Source organism: Thamnophis elegans, chromosome 5 (genome assembly GCF_009769535.1).
Source record: "Thamnophis elegans isolate rThaEle1 chromosome 5, rThaEle1.pri, whole genome shotgun sequence".
Classification (NCBI taxonomy): domain Eukaryota; kingdom Metazoa; phylum Chordata; class Lepidosauria; order Squamata; family Colubridae; genus Thamnophis; species Thamnophis elegans.
In genome coordinates, this window is record NC_045545.1 from 63,898,199 (window position 1) to 63,918,802 (window position 20,604).

Here is a 20,604-nt window from a genome sequence, read left to right on the forward strand (position 1 = left end):
ATGCTAATGTTTGACCAGACTCACAAAGAATCCTGTAGCATGTTTAAAATATTAAATATTTTAGGTCTACGACTAAAAAGCTGTTTGATTATTTTCATCTAATTTCCATGTATTTTGGTGTGCTGAAAACAAATAAAATATTGAAAAAACTCCTAGACATCATGATTTGCCACAACATGCAAAATTGCCTTCAAATTTATCATTTTTAAAAATAAATGGTATTTTTTATATTATGGGTTTTTAGCCAAATTTAAAGTCCAAATTACTATTGATTAATTCACATAAGTGCATTTAAGATATAAGATGCCAAAAAACCCTTAAAGGGTTTGTTCGAGTTATGTAAAAAAAAATATAGCATTGTAAATCTGATGGTCAGCAATATATACATAAGCTAAGCAAGTTTTAAGTCTGTGCTTTAATCTTTCCTGAAGAATCCAGTGGGAATGAGACACAGGGCAGATAGCAGAATCTCCGGTCAGTGCAGGGGGCATGGCCAGCACTGTGATGTCTTGTGTACAGACACAGAGCTGCTCTCTCCTTCATGCCACACTTGTGCATGAATCATCATCAGGTTCTTGGTTCTAAGCTGTTCACACTTTTTCATTGCAATTCATGTTAGCTCGTCATTCTTCAACTGTTATGTTATGGCTCCGTGAAAGTGTATTAATTCACCAGACAGTTTCTGTTTCATCTGTGGTGAATATACAGTATGGAAGCAACAGCAGTATATTACAGACTTTGTGAAAAAAGTATACTTTGCATACTTTGGACTAAAAATTGGAGATCAAGATAAAGTTTGGGCGCCTCATAAAGTATGCAAACAGTGTGTTGAGGACCTGCGAAACTGGTTCAAGGGTAAGAAAAAATCTTTCTGTTATGGGATTCCTATGGTATGGTGAGAGCAAAAGAACCATAGTGATGACTGTTACTTTTGTTCATGCGATGTGAAAGGGTTTAATTCCAAATGGAAGCATTCCATTTCATACCCCAATCTTCACTCAGCAATTCGTCCCATCTCCCATGGCACAGATATACCAGTACCCAAGCCCCCTGCTATCTTGGAAGAGATACCTAGCTCCGATGAAGTTGAAATCATACCTGAATCAGATGAGGAATCAAGTTCTGACTTTGAAGATGATACAAGACCAAAATTGTTTTCTCAGGAGGAGATGAATATTTGGTAAGAGACTTGAATCTTCCTAAAGACGCCGCTGAGTTACTCGGATCAAGGCTGAAAAGCAGGACTTTATTGTTGCCAGGAATTGTCATCTTCATGGTTCAGACATCGTGAAAAGGAGTTCGTTCCTTACTTCACCGAGGAAGACAAGTTGGTTTATTGCATCAATGTCGAAGGTCTGATGGGTCAATTTAAAATCCAATATGATTCAGAGCAATGGCATCTTTTTATAGATTCTTCAAAAAGAAGTCTCAAAGCAGTTTTACTCCACAACGGTTTTTATGCTTCCATACCTGTAGGTCATTCCGTACACTTGAAGGAAACCTACAAGAACTTGGAATTGGTTCTTCATAAACTTAAATATGAAGACCATGGTTGGCAAGCGTGTGGGGACTTGAAGGTCTTGTGCATGCTGCTCGGGCAACAAGCTGGGTATATCAAATACCCTTGTTTTCTGTGTCTATGGGACAGTCGAGACCGACAAAATCACTGGACCAAGAAGAGTTGGCAGCCGACGGTGCTAACAGTCGGTGAAAAAAATGTCCTCCGAGAAACTTTGGTACCTTCCCATAAAGTTCTTCTACCACATCTCCACATAAAATTGGGATTGATGAAGCAATTCGTAAAATCACTTCCAAGAGATGGAGAATGCTTCAAATACTTGGTCACCACATTTCCATGCCTGTTGGAGGCAAAATTGAAGGAAGGTGTGTTCGTCGGACCAGACATTAGAAGGCTTATAGTTGATCAAGATTTTGTCAATACCATGACGGATCCTCAGAAAGAAGGGTGGATTGCATTTAAAGAAGTAGTATAGAAATTTTTAGGCAATAACAAAGATCCTCATTACAAAAAGATCGTCGGAAGAATGCTGAAAGCATTTCAAGCTTTAGGTTGCCTGATGAGTTTGAAGGTGCATTTCCTCAAGTCCCACCTTGACTACTTTCCTGAAAATTTGGGAGCTGTGAGTGAGGAACAAGGTGAATGATTCCACCAAGACAATAAAGAGATGGAAAGGAGATACCCGGGAAAATGGAGCATTACAATGATGGCAGACTACTGTTGGATGCTTCAGAGAGACATTCCATACGCTACTCACAAGCATAAATGCACCAAGAGGAGCCTCACAAGGAAGAAGAATCAAGTTTGGTGTGTAGGTGAGCTCATTTCAGTTCAAAAAAGGATTTTCATGAAAATATTGTAATAAAACTTTAATTTTATAAGTCTATTTTCATTTATTTTGAGGTATTGCCTTATTTAACATAGTTACCTAAATTGTCAGCGCACCAAAAAACAAAGATTACGTGGAATAACCAAAACAGCTCCCCCCCCCAAAAAAATGTGCAGTCCTGTTTTTGTGCCTTCCAGAAATTTTATACCTTAATACATTTGCTAGTGACTCACAAAATCAACTGAATTATCCAACTGTTATTGTGTCAATGTAAAATTAATGAAAACAAGTTCTGTATTGCTTCAATAATGGCTTGTGACACTAGAAATACTACAAATCAATGAGGAAAAGGCCAGTGAGGTGCCACAAATCTTTTTCACTGCAAGAAACCAAGAAACCAATGTCTGAAAAATTACCAGTTGTTAGCTATACAGATTCTCTTAATATTTCTTTGGCTTTATGTCAGAACAGTTCAACAGCATCAGGACTGTTTTAAGACAGTCATTTCTTACTCCATTGTTGCAAACACATCCCCAACTGGGCCGGTTTCAATTGTTTTGTGAGAGTACTGATGGTTATGGACATTTCTTCATCAAATATGAAGAAAAACAGAAAATGTTGGCAGTTGTGGCTTAATAAAAACAAAATGAAAAATTCCTATAGGCATCTCCTCAATACTTCAAGCAGCTCTGTCACTAATAATAGACCTATCTCAATAACATATGGGATTATAAGCTTTATGCTGCATTTTAGCATCCAGAATTTAATGGGTATTCTGGCTTAATGTTATAGAACTGAAGTTTAATATTAGGAGGACACCAAATTTGGAAGATCCTTTCAGATGCAATAGTACTCTTTAGCAATAATACAATTCTCTTTTGAAGGCACCTGTGGCAAAATTGACATCTGTGGAAAAATTTAGAAACAGCCACCCACTACTGGACCCTCACCTCTCTCCAGGCCTTCCGAAAAGCCGTCAAAACCTGGCTTTGCCAGCAGGCCTGGGGGTGATGAGTTCCCTCCCCTCTCGACATGTATGGTTGTGCGATTGTTGTCGACTTTTATTATTTGTATTTTGTCTTTTATGTTCCCCCTTTTTTCCCCTTTGAATTGTTCGCCGCCCTGAGTCCTCCCGGAGAAGGGCGGCATACAAATAATACAATACAATACAATACAATACAATACTGCAGTGTCATCTAAGTTGGGAAAGATTGGAAATCGCTCAAAGTCAATAAAATGAAATAGAAGATGGGATGGAGAGCCATAGGCAAACTTTTACTTTCCATGTTCTATTTCCTTACATATTTCTCATATATATATGTATGTATGTATGTATATGTATATGTATATGTATATGTATATGTATATGTATATGTATATGTATATGTATATGTATATGTATATGTATATGTATATGTATATGTATATGTATATGTATATGTATATGTATATATTTGTACTGAATGGAAAGAGATGAAGAAGCACATCAAAAATTACCACCTAATGGTCATTTCTAAGTTACACATTAGATAAGATCCTTTATTTACCGCAGAGTCAACTTGTGATTCCCTGGTAGAGCATCTGTCTATCAGCAGTTTTCTAGGCGTGGTAAGAACACACTATGAATACCCTGTGAGAGTCGTGTGTCAGGTTAATTAACAACTTTGTGGTTACAAGTTCTTACTTAAAGCAGATGTGTACATTGCCTGTTTGTCTGCCAGCTTAACATCAAGCCAAAGATTTTCAAAGCAAACAGGTGCTATAAGTTATAATTACGGTATTTTCAGTAAGAATGAGAAAAATAAGAGAGCTGATTGGATTAAAAGATCAGACAAACTCCTGGGGGTTATCTTTCAAATGAAAATAAAAGAAAGTAACTTGAATTTTCTGAAGCATATCCTAGAATGGCAATTTTCTTGAAACAACACTATTATTTTACATAGCAAAAAAAATTAGCATTTAAAATACGTAATCTGAAAATACACTGAGGATACACTGATGTAAGCTCCTTTATTATACATGTCTCTAATGTAAGCTCTGTTTTTAAAAAATAACACAAACACTACTACTTATTCATATTTCTTAATGGCACACGACACACCTAGTTTCAGATTCTTTTTTCCCCCATAGAATTTTAGTAGAGAAGGGCAAATGCTAGCAGGGCTTTGATGTTAGTCTAGAAAAAAAATCAATGGGAGCAGAGCAGAATGCCCCAATCTTTTCCCAGGGGAATCTGTGGCAAAATTATTTTACATCTCTTCTTGTGGTGGAAGATTTCTTAGTAGCAAAAATTATAAGGTCAAGGAAGGAAACTGATATCAAAGGACAACTGTGTCAAGGTGAAATCCAAGTGGTGATCCAGTCTTAATTTGAATTCTTTTATTACTTTATAGTCTGAGAATTATCTGCTCTCCTAAATTCAGAGCTGAATAAGGTACTTTTGCCTAGTTTGTTTCATCCTATAGTCATGGTCAAGAATTGTTTTCAGTAGTTAGAAAGAAATATGTTTTATCCAAATGGAAGCAAAGACTGTTCTGACCCAGCCTTCGCAAGTAATGATAAGCTGCTTACTCATGAGTAAAACAAACCCTCTTTTCAAAACGGGGCAGGAACAATCTTTTATTCGCATGGATAAACAAAAACCAAACATAATTAGTCCCAACAAAACTGGTTTGGGGCAAGAAATCTGAATTGTTTGCTGCATACTAGAAAATAAATGGTTGCCTGTGACAACTGGCTACTCCCAAGCTCCTACTATTTATGTATTTCCCAGCCAGGGAGGGACTGATTAGTGTCTATGTTTGCTTTTCCCTGAGAGCCGTCTTATTGCTTTCCTTTGCTCTCCTCTCTTTTCCTCTCTATGCATATGTTCTCCCACCTCACTAAGCTCAGGCCCTGAAGACAGCTGCCCTCCACCTGGGGAGGATGGAAGGCCCTGGCCCTGGCTCTCTTTCTGATTATGTTTCCTTATCAGAACCTTCCAAAGGCTCCGAAGCTGGCCCAGTTCTCCCTCAACCTCCTCCTTGTCTGACTCGGTTGCTAGCTCTGCTGGCAGCCGATGGCCGCAACACTACCACCCTGAAGATTAATTATGGTGAAAGGTTTCTCATATCTATCTGTTTCTTAAACTAGTAACAGCGATTAAATACATAATCATCATACCAACTTGCATACTCTGATTTGATACACAATATATTTGCAATGTGTATGCATGCTTTCTGAAACAAAGCTGCACATTTTGCTGACAAACATTTTAAATAGACTGACATATAACTTGTTCTTCTTGACTACACTTTTGGATTACACATCTGCAAAAAATATAGTACAATGTTTAGCTATTGTAAAGAGGTTCTATCTGGATGATGTATTTGAAAGATTGTCTTACTGTTGAAAACAATGGTTTACAGACACTTTCAGTCACAGTTTTCTATACAGCAAACATATATTTTTGTTAGTCTAAGGCTTTTTCCCATCTCTTTGCATGCAGGTAGTCTCACAAAGGTTATAAATCCTGTATTTTCTTTCATTCCAATATTTCTAAATACTATTCTGGCACAATTTATGGAAACTTTATTAACCTCACATTATCATAATTTGTGGCCAAAGCAGCATCTTTAACATTTTCTTTCAGATCAACTTAATACGCAGCGTTCCTGTTGCTCAGTGCTGTGTATCCTACCTTAAACTCCTGAATGAAAAAACAGGCTATAAATAAAAATAAATAATTATGTAGCTTTTATTTTGCTTTCTGGGGCAGAGATGGCCGTTACAAGGTTAACTTTTAATAAGATTTATTCATTGCTGTGATTATTTACCTTTCATAGCTGATCTTACTCTTTTTTCTTAATGCTTTTTTCATACTTCACGCTATTCCATACCTTTAGTATCTTGTACAGAGTGCTTTATAGTGTTGTTAAGACAAAATTAACTATGCATAATCCCTTTTAAACTAAAGTTCTAATACACCATAAGCTTTCACAAAAACTTATCTATTCTGATGGAACATGAGATACAGTGCAGCACGGGTGTCAAATTCAATCATATCACGTGATGTATTATGACGTATCATGATGTTTTGTTGCCTTTGCAGAGCCAGGGTGGGTATGGCCTGTGCTTGACTCATACGGCCCGCAGGCTGCCAGTTTGACAGGCCTGCGTATACCATCATTGTCACAAACTGATTAACAGAACACTTCACCTTTTTATTACCAGTGTATACACTGATGGAACAACCAAAGCAGGCTAAAGTCCTAAGTGGGAGATGGATGGTATGGTGGAGATAAGCCTTACCCTGTTTTCTGTCAATCCACAGCAGTGGTGGGTTGCAGGAAGTATGCCCTGGTACAGGCGTTCTGGTGCCTGCCAGGAGCACAGGGTACCATTCTGGTACGGTGCTCTGGAGGGCCCACCCACCCACCCGCCATCATTACCTGTATTTGAGTTCTTCAGCGCTGCCTCCGAGCAGCTGGAGCGTCATGGAGGCATCGTGGAGTGTCACAGGAGGTAATGACGCATGCGTTCATGTGGTGGCTTCCGGGCCCCGTTGCACCCTACCGGTTGCACCGGGATTCGGAACCCACCACTGATCCACACTCAGGCCCACTTTGATGTTGCGTCTTTACCACAGCTCCATATCTGATGTCAGAACTTTCTAATCACTGATGTCAGCATTGAATCACAGCACCACTGCAAATCCGTATAGCACTTGCCTTCATGGATGTACAAAGAAACAGATTTCGCACATTAATTCAAACCAGGGACTGACAAAATGTAAAATATACATTGTTTGTCCTACCTAGATCTTTTCCACCTCTTGAGATGGATTGAGGAGGAGGAAAAGCCTCATTTTGTGTTCGATGCCTGCTATGCTGAATGATTATAGAACCTTTTTCTGCTGTTTGCAATGGAGATTTAGATTCCAGTAGCTGTTTTTCTTTTGTCTGAACATGGTTCTGCATTTTTTCCAGGCACACTTTCTTTTTTCACTCCTTTTGTGTAAATCAAGCTCCTCTGTTCCCCAACCTGTTTAGTGAGCTGCTGTTTCTTTATTTGTTCTGCACTTACTGTATATATGGTGGAAGAAATGTCCTTCTGGGTTCAGTTCCAAGTGGGGGGGGGAAAGACACTGGGAACATGGAGGCTGCTTGGAAAGATGGTTTAATGGTGGACAGGATCACATGGCTTGAGCTCCTGAACAGAAAATGTGGGTCACATGCTTTCAGATGTTGGGTGAAGAAGAAAAAGAAACTGAAATGGTGAAAGTCCCTGGTTTTATGACATCTCTGAATTTTAAATTTTAGCTTGTATTCTGATTGGTTATCAGACTCCCATGGGGTTATGCAGGGGCAACTCTGTAGGCTATGCTTTGAGTCCACATTTGGCTGAGCATTGCTTCTTCCCAGGTGCCCTGTGGTGAGATGGGTAATGGGCGAATACTATCATGCCTTAATCCCAACACCCTGGAGCTGAAAGGGGGCTCATGCCTTTTAATGGCCCATTGACAAAAGTGGTGGCTATTATGAGTGTGTCATGCCTAAAACAAGTTTCTCCATTTCTTATCGAGGGAAATATAATATTCTGCCTTTTCAATATGTTCTAGGATATTTCATTCTTCTAGGAGAAGGAGCAGGTGTTAATGTCCTACAATATGTTGGCTAAATTGGTTGGAATCTCTGAAAATAGTCCAAATATCAAATATTAGTCAAAATACATTTTGAAGACACCAGTTTTAGAGAAAGCTAATTTGCTTAATAATTTTCTTATTTTAACCATTCAGTCCTGTCCACTCTTAGTGATTGTATAGGCAAGTGCTCTCTATGTTACCCTGTCAAAGAAAGTTTCTTTCAGTTATTGTATGTTCATCTTTGTACAGTTTTAGAAAAGAATAGAATGGAATGGAATGGAATAGAATAGAATAGAATAACAGAGTTGGAAGGGACCTTGGAGGTCTTCTAGTCCAACCCTTTGCTTAGGCAAGAAACCCTACACTACTTCAGATGGTTATCCAACATCTTCTTGAAAACTTCCAGTGTTGGAGCATTCATAACTTCTGGAGGCAAATTGTTCCACTGATTAATTGTTCTAACTTTCAGGAAATTTCTCCTTAGTTCTAAGTTGATTCTCTCCTTGATTAGTTTCCACCCATTGCTTCTTGTCCTACCCTCAGGTGCCTTGGAGAATAGCTGCATTCCCTCTTCTTTGTGACAGCCTCTAAGATATTGGAACACGGCTATCATGTCACCCATAGTCCTTCTTTTCATAAGACGTCTAGTATACACAGTTCCAGCAACCAGTTTTTATATGTTTTATCCTCGAGTCCCCTAATCATCTTTGTTGCTCTTCTCTGCACTCTTTCTAGAGTCTCAACATCTTTTTTTACATTGTGGCTTCCTAGCATCAATGACTTCTCCAATGAATTTGCACACATGACATGGCCAAAATAAATCGGATGTAGTTTTATTATTTTGGCTTCTAGTGATGTGTTTGGTTTTATATGATCTGAATTGTACAAACCAGACATGTCACTAAGTGCTTCATCCTATTTGTTGAATAAGCCACAAATTATTTGGTTAACACATGCTGCATATGATTTCCAGATTAACAAGTCTGGATCATACTACATACTAAGCCAAAACTAAACAAGCCATATTACTATGTTGGATAATGTATGAAAAAGTCTTTCACTTTCACACACATGGAAACATTGCTGAGTATGTGTTTTCTGTGGAATATTACTTTTGATTTAAAATTATAGTGCTGTAGTAGTCCCATATTTTTCTAAGAGGTTTTGTATTATTAAACTGTAAACAGAAGATATTAAAGAACTGCAGAATATAACACAATAAGAATAGAAAATTGTTTCTCTCCTTTTTCTCATTGTTCTTATGCTTTCTAACAAGACTTCAGTAGCAAGTGAAAATGGAGAAAAATGATGAGAGAATTGCTAGGAAGAAGATCAGCTGATCAATGTATCCTTATATTGTAAATCATTGATTTAAAAGTATGAAAGACTAATGAATGGTTCAGGTAAATATCCTTCGCCTCTGTTTCTGCAGCATGTGTAAAAAAGTATTGACACTTTTCTCTGCATTATCCACCTCCACCTTCTTGTCTCTAGGAGAAATACTTTGGAAACAGATGGGAATAGAGTAATGGCCTCTTAAGTTATTTTAAATCCATGAATAGGATAATTATCATTATCATTATTATTATTTTTGAAGATTAAAATGCAAGAAGTGACTCCTTGGAAGTTGCAGGACAAGGGCTTTGATGTTGACAAAGGAGGAACTTTCCCCACCAGACAGGGCTGTTATAAGTATGTATATTCTGATGAGTGATGGAAGGAAGGAAAAGAATCACTTTGGAATTAACATAGCCTGAGAGCATGTTCCTGCTTTCATAGACCACCTTTGATCTGCTTGAAATGTGACAGCTCATTGTAAGGGCAATATTGCTTCATATAAATCATGTTTGATAGAATGTGTTTTTGGCCTTTAAAAGAAACCTTCCATCGAGCATTTAAAAAAAAAAGAAACAGAAGAAAAGATTGGGGTAATTTAAGATGAACGTATAATTTATTGCATGGGCCTGATTTTGTGCAAAGTTATGTTAAGTTTTGTTAATGTAATTTATGAAGTATAAGCCTTTCCCGGAGCACAAGAAAAGCATGTTTTCTGGTTCATTGAAAAGAATTGTGAGTTGCCAAAAACAAATAAATCAGCCATGAGCTCAAAGGTCATGTGATAAGTAAGGAACTGGACTTGACTGAAAGGTATGGGGGGGGAAACTGACCCATAATTCTAAATGTTTAGGGTGGGGACATTATTTATTTTGGTTTTTAAGGGAAAGAATTACTTCCATTTTTTTTCTATTGGTTGGACTTTGACCTGCTGTTTGGGACAGTTCCACTGTAAGGTCAAGATGAATCAGATATGTAGGCTATCTTGCTAAGTAATCCCCCCACTACCACCACGCTTTTATTTATTTATTATTAAACCCTTATCCCTAAGTGTTAGTATATTTGCAACAGAATCAGCAAATTTTCTCCCCTGGGGCAAATAATTTCACAACATAGGGGGCCGGGGAGAGACAAATACAGTAACCAGTTTCTTTGAGTTAGCTACAGACAGAAAATATGAGCATCTGGGCTTTAGAGGTAAAATCAACATTTTCCCCATTGAAAAATATATTTAACAGGACTACGCATCATTTCATAAATATGAAGCACACAACACTGATACATAATATTATGATGTTGGGAATAGTGACTAATCTATTCAGCTTTTAGAACTATATTGACAATTCAGATAATCAGAGATTTGGCTCATATATTTTTTTGTCTTCTTTAGCAGAATAATTTTTTTGACAGGCAGGACAGAGAAGCCACTATTTCCTAAAATGCCCCAGATGGAGGACAAATGACAACTATTGACAGCTATAGTTTTCTCTTATAATTTGTTAGAATGAAACTTTGGCTAGAATATTTCATGAATATAAAATAGTGACTGTCATAAAAACTGGCAGTTAGAATGGCCAGAACAAAAACTATGTAGGTCTCTTTAACGTAGGACCTTCCAATTTCACTGAATGCATAAATTGGTTCAAAATAATCAGATGATAAGACAAAATAATTCTCCAGTAATGTATTTTACTGAACTCTACACTGTGGTCTTTTCTAATTCTAAGCAAACTTCTCTGTTGTAATCATCCTATGGCAACCATTGTCAGTCTTCCTGTTGCAGTGATACATCTACTGTATTTAACATCTGGGACCTATCAGTCTGCTGCAAAGGCACATCTACTCTATGGAACATCTGGTACCAATCACCCATCTTCACTGTTCTTTGGCTTCTTATTAAGGGAAATTTAACAAGTCATGTACTTAAGTGATGGGGTTCAGGGTCATATATCTCCCTAATCGAGGTCAATAAGAAGCACATTTGAGACTTTATCATGCTGTTCGTATTTATCAGCATATACCCTCATATTGTTATGTACTTGAGGACCTACAGGTCTTCCTTCCATAACCTGTTGCCCTTTGAACATTGAACCGTAGCTCCTAAAATTCACTCACCAGTAGGCCCTACTAAGTAACAAAATTAAATTGATGGCAACCTGAATGCTCTGAAAATAGAGAAGAAGTTAAATGTGGTTGAGTTCTGCTGGTTTTGTATGAAGAAGGTATTGTTTAAATTTTGTAGTGTAGTAATTTGTTTTTTCCTTATTTACTTATCTTGCTTTTCAAGTTAAAAAGCACTTATACCATGAAAGAGACCAGGAATAAACTACTTATCAGAAGCAGAAAATCATAACATTTCAAAGACATAAATTTCTACTCAATAGTACTGATGTCTAAACATGTAAACCCTTAGACATAATATTAAATCATAGCTTAACACAAAGGTTTTATCAGGTTTTGCTCCCTTTCTTTTTCCTTCACTGCTTGGGCTACAAGCTTTAAACTGCAATGAATCTTGGTAATAGTTCAATAGGTCAGATTCACATGTTTCATTTAAGTTAGCTTGTGTCAACTAGCCATAGTAAACAGCTTCTCCAGCCTTAGCTTGTGACAAGTTGCTGTTGATTCAGTGAGTGCATTGCCCAGCCACAGTGAGCTCAAAATTTGCCATGACTTCTGTGCACAAATCCCAGAGTCTTATCTCCATTCCTTTATGTGGCCTTAAACCTCCCACCGCAGGGTTAATGCTTTTCATACAAACCAACCCATTAACTGTGGCATGATCTGAGGAACTCAGTAGCAGCAAAACTTTAAACTTCTATGTGGAAATGGAGCAAGCTGGCACTGGCCTACTCTGTCTCCTAATCTGCCCAATTATCCTAGGTAGAAACCAGAATAGAAAGTGCTTAAAAAGCCATAATCACACCGTGCAGAAAGAGGAGAGCGTATGGTTGCGTTTTTGTTTTGTTTAATGATATAATTAGTAGCTTCTTGGTGCCAAGGAAGTAGAGTTTTTATATTCCATAAGAGAAGCTGCATTTGCAAGACAACATAATTTGGGAGTTTAGATTCTTCTACATATTTTTAGGACAGTGGGCAAGCAGCAAGGACGTACGTTTTTTTGAGTTCTGCAGGTTATTTAAGTCTGACGGTATTATTGTTTACACTCTTTATTTCCTCTGTGGTAAAGGCTTCAGGGCAGCTTTTCAGGATCAGTTTCCTGGAAAAACAGAAGGCTGGAAAACTGTGCTGAGTCCTGCAATAACTATTTAATTACAAATACTAAGACTAAGGTAGTAGTAAGATAATAGAAACGTTCAGGTGTGAAGTTTGTTCTTAAAAATTATTATTTTAAAATTATTTTAAAATTTCAGGCTTAATTTTCCACCACTAAAAACGTTGGATTATTTTTTTCTAGTTGGCAAACTGTTCATATAACAGTAATCCTTGGTTTGCTTAATGAATTCTTACAATTGGCTAAGTTACACATATTAAATCAAAATCAAACAAACCACATTATTGCTTACTGCAGGCATCTCTAATTTTCTTACTTCCCAGATTTGTGGACCAACTTCCAGAATTCTCCTAAATACTATGCCAATTGGAATTTTGGGAAATAAAGTCTCCATATGGCTGGTTTAGTGTGATTGTAAACCTGGTCTCAGACAAAGCAAAGTAGTTTTAATTTTTTTTCCTTCCTCTTCAGGTTGATCATCCAAACATTTTAATCTTCTGCTTTGGTTTGTTGAGTGTTATTAGTTGTCAAAGTCATACCACAACAAAAATGTTTTGAAGACTAAAAGGCAGCAGATTAGCTCCTAAATCTGCTGTATATATCAAATCAGAATTTGAATTGATGGTGTGTAATATAGATTATGTGTCATCATATCAGGGTTGACTCTTAGCAACCACATAGATAGATTTTCTCTCTGGCAATCTGTCCCTAACCTGGGCTTTCAGGTCTTGAGGTACTGATTGCTAATGTAACTGAATCCTTACTGCTGGTCATCTTCTCTTTCTTTTCACCATTCTTACCACTAGCTGCTTCTCCATAGAACTAGATCCTCACATAATGTATTCAAAATGGGTTTGGACTCCTTCCAAAATAGATAGAAATCTTCTCAATTTAAAAATTCCAGATTTGATGCCAAAGTAGTTGAACTAGGCCATTGCTATATAAAGTTGCCCCGAATCAAGTCTTAGACACTTTGGCAGGCCAGTTGGATATTTGAATGTGGGTTCTAGACAGGAGAAAATAGATTCTTTTCAGTGCAAACATTTCATCTTAATCTGGATTGGATTTGGACTATTGCAGAATTGTTCTACTTAACTTGTAGTAGGCAATTGGAATTAAGTCGACCGTGTAATGTGATTTTTATGGGTTATTGCACCAAACCAGGTTTCTTTGGTTAGAAAGAGCAAAATTCCTTCTAAGTTTGTTTTGTTAATAAATAAATACAATATAAAATTCACTGCCACCATCCCTAAATTAACATTTAGAATTCTTGTACTGATGTGTTGTCTCTTTTATGAATTCTTTTCCCAGAATCTCAGGCAGGAGATGGGAGTTTCTTACTCTGTGACTGTCATTTTATTTATTCAGAAGACTAGTTATTTATAAGCAATTATAACTTTAACAATAACATTATTTGAACAGATAATATGGTGTATACATTGTTCATGTTTACTCTTTTCTTATTTTCAACATGATTGCTTTTTCACAAGAACTATCAATGTATTTCACTATTTATATTGATCATCTTCATTTCTCCTCTCCTCTCCATCAATTGCCTCTTTATTTTATTACCAACTTTAATCTCCTTTTAATCTTTTTCTCCTGTTATTATTGAAAGAAAATACCCATATCAGCTTTATTTATTGTAATAGAATGTACATAATAGATAATATAATCATGGTTATCACCATCAGAAGATTTTAAAAGTAATAAAAAGAAATTATATGCCATTCTATTTCTGAGGCCTAGCCCTACAGTCCTATTTCCTATCAAAGCAAATAATGCAGGAAAAATTAGAACTATCCAATGATTAGTACATGGCCTCTGAGCAAAATACTCCTTCTCAGGTGGCTTTTTCAAGTTTTTAACTAATAGAACATAAAAACATATCTGTCTTTGTATCTGATTTGTTATCCACTTTTCTCTTGTAGACGCCTAGATGCCAATCTGATCTCTGTTGTACCTGAAAAGAGCTTTGAAGGGTTGCCTGCCTTACGTCATCTCTGGTTGGATGATAATGCCCTGACAGAGATCCCTGTCAAAGCACTGAATAATCTGCCAGCTCTACAAGCAATGACATTGGCGCTCAACCGAATCTGGCGCATTCCTGACTATGCCTTCCAGAACTTGACTAACCTTGTGGTATTGTAAGTATTTCCTTTTTCTTCCATTTATTATTTGTAGTTTAGGTTTTTTGTTTGTTTGTTTGTTTGTTTATCAATTGGTATGCCACATCTGCTACTGAAATAACTCTTATCTAGACAGTTTACTTAACAATGACCTAAGAAGGTCACAGGAGCTAGTAAATTCTCCTCACCATCATGTTTTCCCACCTTTTCTGCTAGCATCCCTCCATTCCATTTCTACATCTCCCCTAAGGCTCTCTTTTATTTTCTATCCATGTTGGGTGGCCTTGTCTTCCCACTTGGAGTAGAGTATTGTAATAAATCTCATTGTCTTTTTAAAAAATGATGAATTTGCAGCGTAGGCATCTTAGAATAGAATTTCAGAAAAGGTATTACTTTGTTTCTATGGATCACCAAAATCACTATTTCCCACAAAGTCTATAGAACTCGATAGTGAATCACTAGAATGAAGAAACAATATGTTCCTTTTGTTTTCATCATTGTAGTAACAAAATGGCATTAATCATATTGTGATATTGTGATATACTCTATACAGTATATGGAGAAAAAAGAAAGAAAGAACTCTGTCAGGACATGCATCTAGAAATGCAAAGAACCTGCTATCCACCTCAGGCTTCTGTAAATCTTGTAGCAACCCAAATCCCTTCAACCTCAAGCCATTGAAAAGAAAAGAAAATCAATAAACTCAATCGACTTGACATTTTGAATGAGGCTCATCCTCCATCAAACAGCATGTGGCAGAATACAGCATGTGGCAGAATACTATAAATTTTGTATGTAGAATACTGTAAAACTTGAAATTTCAAATTCAGTTGAAAGGAAGAGGCAACACCATCAAGCCAACATTCCCCTGGTGCCTACTAGGGTTCTACAACTTACTGCAGCGACTTATCCAAGCAGGGTCTAAGAATTGGACATGATTAGTGGAAAGGGAAAAGAAGGGTCCTTAATCCTAGAAGATGAGAGAAAAAGTGAGGAGAGAATTCCTGAAGTCTTTGTAGAGTGCTGGCATTTCCAGCTGAAAACCAATTTCAGGGCAGGCTTTCTTGTATGGTAAGTGAGCTAGAAATAAATGGATACAGAGGCTACAAAAGGATGATATCATGGATGATAGGCATGAGAGTTGATGAGAGAAAAATGTATATGCTTTGGGTAGAAATGCTTTCTGTGGAAAGTAATATGGTGGTGAGGTGGTGCAGTAGCTAGAGTGCAGCACTGCAGGCTACTTCAGTTGACTGCTAGCTGCAGTTGAGCAGTTCAAATTTTATCAGATCAAGATTGACTCAGCCTTCCATCCTTCCAAGGTGGGTAAAATAAGGACCCAGATTGTTGGGAGCAATATGCTGACTCGGTAAACTGCTTAGAGAGGGCTGTAAAAGCATTATGAAGTGGTATATAAGTCTAAGTGCTATTGCTATCTTCTACTAACCATTCATGTGTGTACAGATAGAATGAGCTAAGGAAAAAAGCTTGTGATGAGCTTATCACTGTAAACGTTAAGTACTACCCTCACCAGAAAGTTACTGAAATAGTCATTTCTAAAAAGAGACCAAAGAACAGCTGCAGAGATGTTCTAGGAAATATGTCATTTACAGCTTGATTAATCCTTCTGGATGTCCCTCATCTGCATTTCATTGCTGAGAATATGATCTTTCCAGGTGCAGTAATATGCTTTCCTGCTCTGCACACCTTGGTCCAAAGGGAGCTACATGCCTGTTTATCCTCCGATACTGGAAAGAGACAACTTCAAAATATACACTTCCCAATCTGGAACAAGTTAGGGGCATAAACTGGGCTAATAAATTATATTCCCATTAAGGGAATGTATACCAGTTCCATCTGCTCCTTCCTTCGGACTGTAACAGCAATACAGGATATTTTCTAAACCAGGGAACTCTCATATAGTCCAGCTCATAAGAGGAGGTATAAGCAATTAGGAGGTAGCGGAATCAACTTTCATTATTACATGTATGGCATGTGCAGCTTTCTGCAAAGTGACATTTTGGACATCCTCACTTCAAAGGAACATTGTATTTAACTTGAAAACATATTGAGACCAATTAAAGCATTTATAACCTGTCTGAAGATGGAAAGGACAGAAAATAACTCAGAATTGTCATAAAAAACTTTATGAATTCTGAGAAATTTTCAAAAAGAACAAAGTATTTAATGTCCCGGCAGAAGTAAGCTTAAAAATAATTAATGAGAAGCCAGTGACTTGTCTGATGAGCAAGTAATGGGACAGTTAATTCTGAGCAGTTAATATACTCTAGCCCTTGTTTGGACTGGTACATGTTATTATAATAAAAAGTCTGGCTATTTTCATTCCAAATGAAATAGGATCTCAAATAAGAATTTGTGCTCTTTCTGTCTGTAATTGGGTTCTGATCCATGAACAACATAGGTTTTAAAATGGTACTAAATATTCATTTCTTTTGCTGCAGCAAATGATAGGCAGCAGAAACGTTTTCGTGCTGAAATGATATTGTCACTGGGAATGTTTTGGTGCAAGCAATTCCAGGTCAATGGTTTCTTTAATTCAATGATCTCCTTATTTATTTGGAAGCTCTAAATGAGGAAGGGAGCAAATGGTACTTTCCCAAACTGCACAGTGATTCCCACAGCCAGATCCTTTGCTCCTGAGAATAAACCACTACAACAACCTGGTCATTGGAGGGAAGGTGACAGAAGCTGGGAATTGTGTTCTACAATATTGGGAGGCATTGGGGTAGAATTATGTGATAAAAGGGAAATAGGTGTATGATCATCTAATATCTGTTGCTCTTAAATCAAAAGGAGAAGGGGAGGAAATAGGTTTGTATGAAGCTAGAATCTAATACCAAGATTGAATCGGAAGCAACAAGCTTAATCAGAAACAGGTGATTTGCTGTTTAGGAAATCATATGATTCCAGGTCTCCTGGGAAACTCAGTGAAGAATACAAATTGATTGAACTGTGACTAATGTGAACCTCTTATTTTATCATCTGTATGTATGTGTGAGTTTAAACCCCATATCAGAGAAATGCATTAAGTCTTCAATGTCCTCCTCCAAAGGAAACCGAGCTAAAATTTCTTATAACCAGAATGTCTTATAACTTGAAAGAGAAATTGTAGTGGAAATACGGTGAAGACATCCTTTAAATATCTTCCAGATATCCTTTAAATCTTCATATACATGCTATCATGTATTTTCCATGGGGCATCTGGCTTGACAACTACTCCCTTAACCCAGCCCTGTCTATATTCATGTCAGAAGCACCTACAAAGCTAACTGAAGGGTGCTTCTGGATTGAAAGGATTTGCCAGTGACAACACTGTTGCCCAGGTGTGTGTGAGAGAGAAAGATATAAGTGTCATACCTTATACTGCCTTTCTGGTGGTTAAAAAGTAAAAATGAGAAAACCCCAATAGCATCACCTGTTATTCATCTAACATTTTAAAATGTAGTTAGACATTTCAGCTCTTTTATGGGAGAAAGAGACCAATCTCACAAGAAATAAATACAATCAAACTTTTTATAAAAAGAAAAGACGAGAAGAGCTGTAATAGCTCATTTTAGCTTTAGATGCTAAATGCCAACATTCCCCATTGAAGAAGGTAAATTGGTGGCCTCTCAACTCTGATGGTCCTTGGATGAAACCGATTATCTGGATTCCTTTCAGTCTGGTTTCAGGCCTGGCTACAGCATGGAAACTGCTTTGGTCGCTGATCGATGATCTCTGGCGAGCCAGGGATAGGGGTCAGTCCTCTATCCTAGTGCTCCTTGACCTCTCAGCGGCCTTCGATACCATCGACCATGGTATCCTTCTGCGACAGTTACGAGAGGTGGGAGTGGGAGGCACCGTTCTTCAGTGGTTCTCCTCCTACCTCTCGGACAGGTCGCAGTCGGTGTTGGTTGGAGGACAGAGGTCGACCCCGAGGCCGCTCAATTATGGGGTGCCGCGGTGCTCGGTCCTGTCCCCCCTCCTATTTAACATCTACATGAAGCCGCTGGGTGAGATCATACGGCGGCACGGGATTAAATACCACCAATACGCGGACGATACACAATTGTATCTGTCTGCCCCGTGCCAACTCAGTGAAGCAGTAGAAGTGATGGGCCAATGCCTGGAGGCTGTCAGGGTCTGGATGGGAACGAACAAGCTTGCAGTCAATACCGACAAGACCGAATGGCTATTGATGTTCCCTCCCAAAGATTGGCTAATTATTCCATCTCTCAGTCTGGGGGTGAAATTATACGCCCCTCTGAGAGGGGTCGCAATTTGGGAGTCCTCCTGGATCCACAGCTGACTTTAGATCACCAGTTAGCAGATGTGACCAGGGGGTCTTTGCCCAGGTTCACCTGGTGCACCAATTGCGACCCTATCTGGACCGGGAGGCACTTCAGATAGTCACTCACACCCTCGTGACCTCAAGACTGGACTACTGTAATGCGCTTTACATGGGGCTGCCCTTGAAAAGTGTTCGAAGACTTCAGCTAGTCCAGAATGCAGCCGCGCAAGCGATTGTGGGTGCACCTAGGTACACCCACGTTACACCTATCCTCCGCGAACTGCACTGGCTGCCCATTGGTCTCCGGACTCACTTCAAGGTGCTAGTTGTTACTTATAAAGCCCTACATGGCATCAGACCTGGGTACTTGAGAGACCGCCTCCTGCCAATTACCTCCCAAAGACCAATTTGATCGCACAGGCTTGGCCTTCTCTGGGTTCCATCTGCCAGCCAATGCCGGCTGACAACCCCACCGGGGGAGAGCCTTATCTGTTGCTGCTCCGGCCCTCTGGAACGAGCTCCCCATGGAGATCCGGACCCTTACTACCCTCCCGGCCTTCCGTAAAACCACTAAGTCCTGGCTGTACCGGCAGGCTGGGGGCTGTTAAAGCACCCAGCCCCGTCTTAATTGTGACTGTTGTGGATTTTAAAATTGTTTGTATTGTCTTATTTATTTTTCCCCCCCCCCCTGTTTATTGTGAACTGCCCGGAGTCCTTCGGGAATGGGCGGCATACAAAACAATAAACCTAAACCTAACCTAAATTCAGTACTACAAGCAAATGACAAGATAGAACTACCTATAAATAGATAGAATGGGATTTAAAATTGTAAAGACAAATTATTTACTCATGAGCAAAATGCATGTATAAAAGGCTGAAATATTATATAGACATCTATTGAGTGTCCACACAGAATTACAAGATAGGAGCACGTAGTAATGCACATTAGCATTCTAATACAAATTATTTCCTAGACTTATAAACGATTCCTTCAGAATTAGGACCTGAAGCATCTGTTACTCTGCTTCAATTTTCTTGTATTTCCTTTTTTCTAAATGTTTTAAAATTTAATTTGGGGAAACCCTGTTAATTTCTGCTTTTCTTGGCCTAGCAACTTCCATTTTGGTGTTAAAGTGCTCCAATTTTTATATTCTAGAATTGGGGTATTTTTCTGTGTACATGACCAGAGAGCCATTTCCTGTAAAAATGTGCATTGGGGATGGCAAATTTGTATTGTGAATTGCAGGCTTGCCAGGAAGCTGGCATTCACTATTAAGATATGTTTATATAATACAGTACAATGCTGTGTAACATTTTTCATGTCCCTGGAATGTTTATGGACATTCAAAATATGGCAAGATGTTAGCAGATAGTTTTACTTTCTGATTGTATTAGATAAGATAGATGAAATAAAAACATTTGCAAGATACATAAGATTTTATGTTCTACTAAACAAATAAAAAATTGCTGTTCTGAAAGTGGTTTCCCTTTTAGAAATGGTGAAATGGTCAAACCATCTGTAACATAACCAACAAACTTGGCAAGGATTACTACAACAGTTATTTCATTTGTTAAGATTATTTAATATGGAGAAGAAGATGGAAGGATGGAAGAAAAATCCTTCTTCTCAGATATTTACTGTC

At 38.0% G+C, this 20,604-nt stretch overlaps 1 protein-coding gene across 1 annotated transcript in view; it reads left to right on the top strand.

Annotated features, from left to right (window-relative positions):
• LGR6 (leucine rich repeat containing G protein-coupled receptor 6) overlaps positions 1-20,604 on the top strand; it is a 133,481-nt gene that overhangs the window by 72,346 nt on the left and 40,531 nt on the right. Inside the window, exon 5 of the mRNA XM_032218588.1 lies at positions 14,473-14,688. Within this exon, the coding sequence (XP_032074479.1) occupies positions 14,473-14,688 (216 nt within the window). The remainder of the gene's footprint in view (positions 1-14,472; positions 14,689-20,604) is intronic.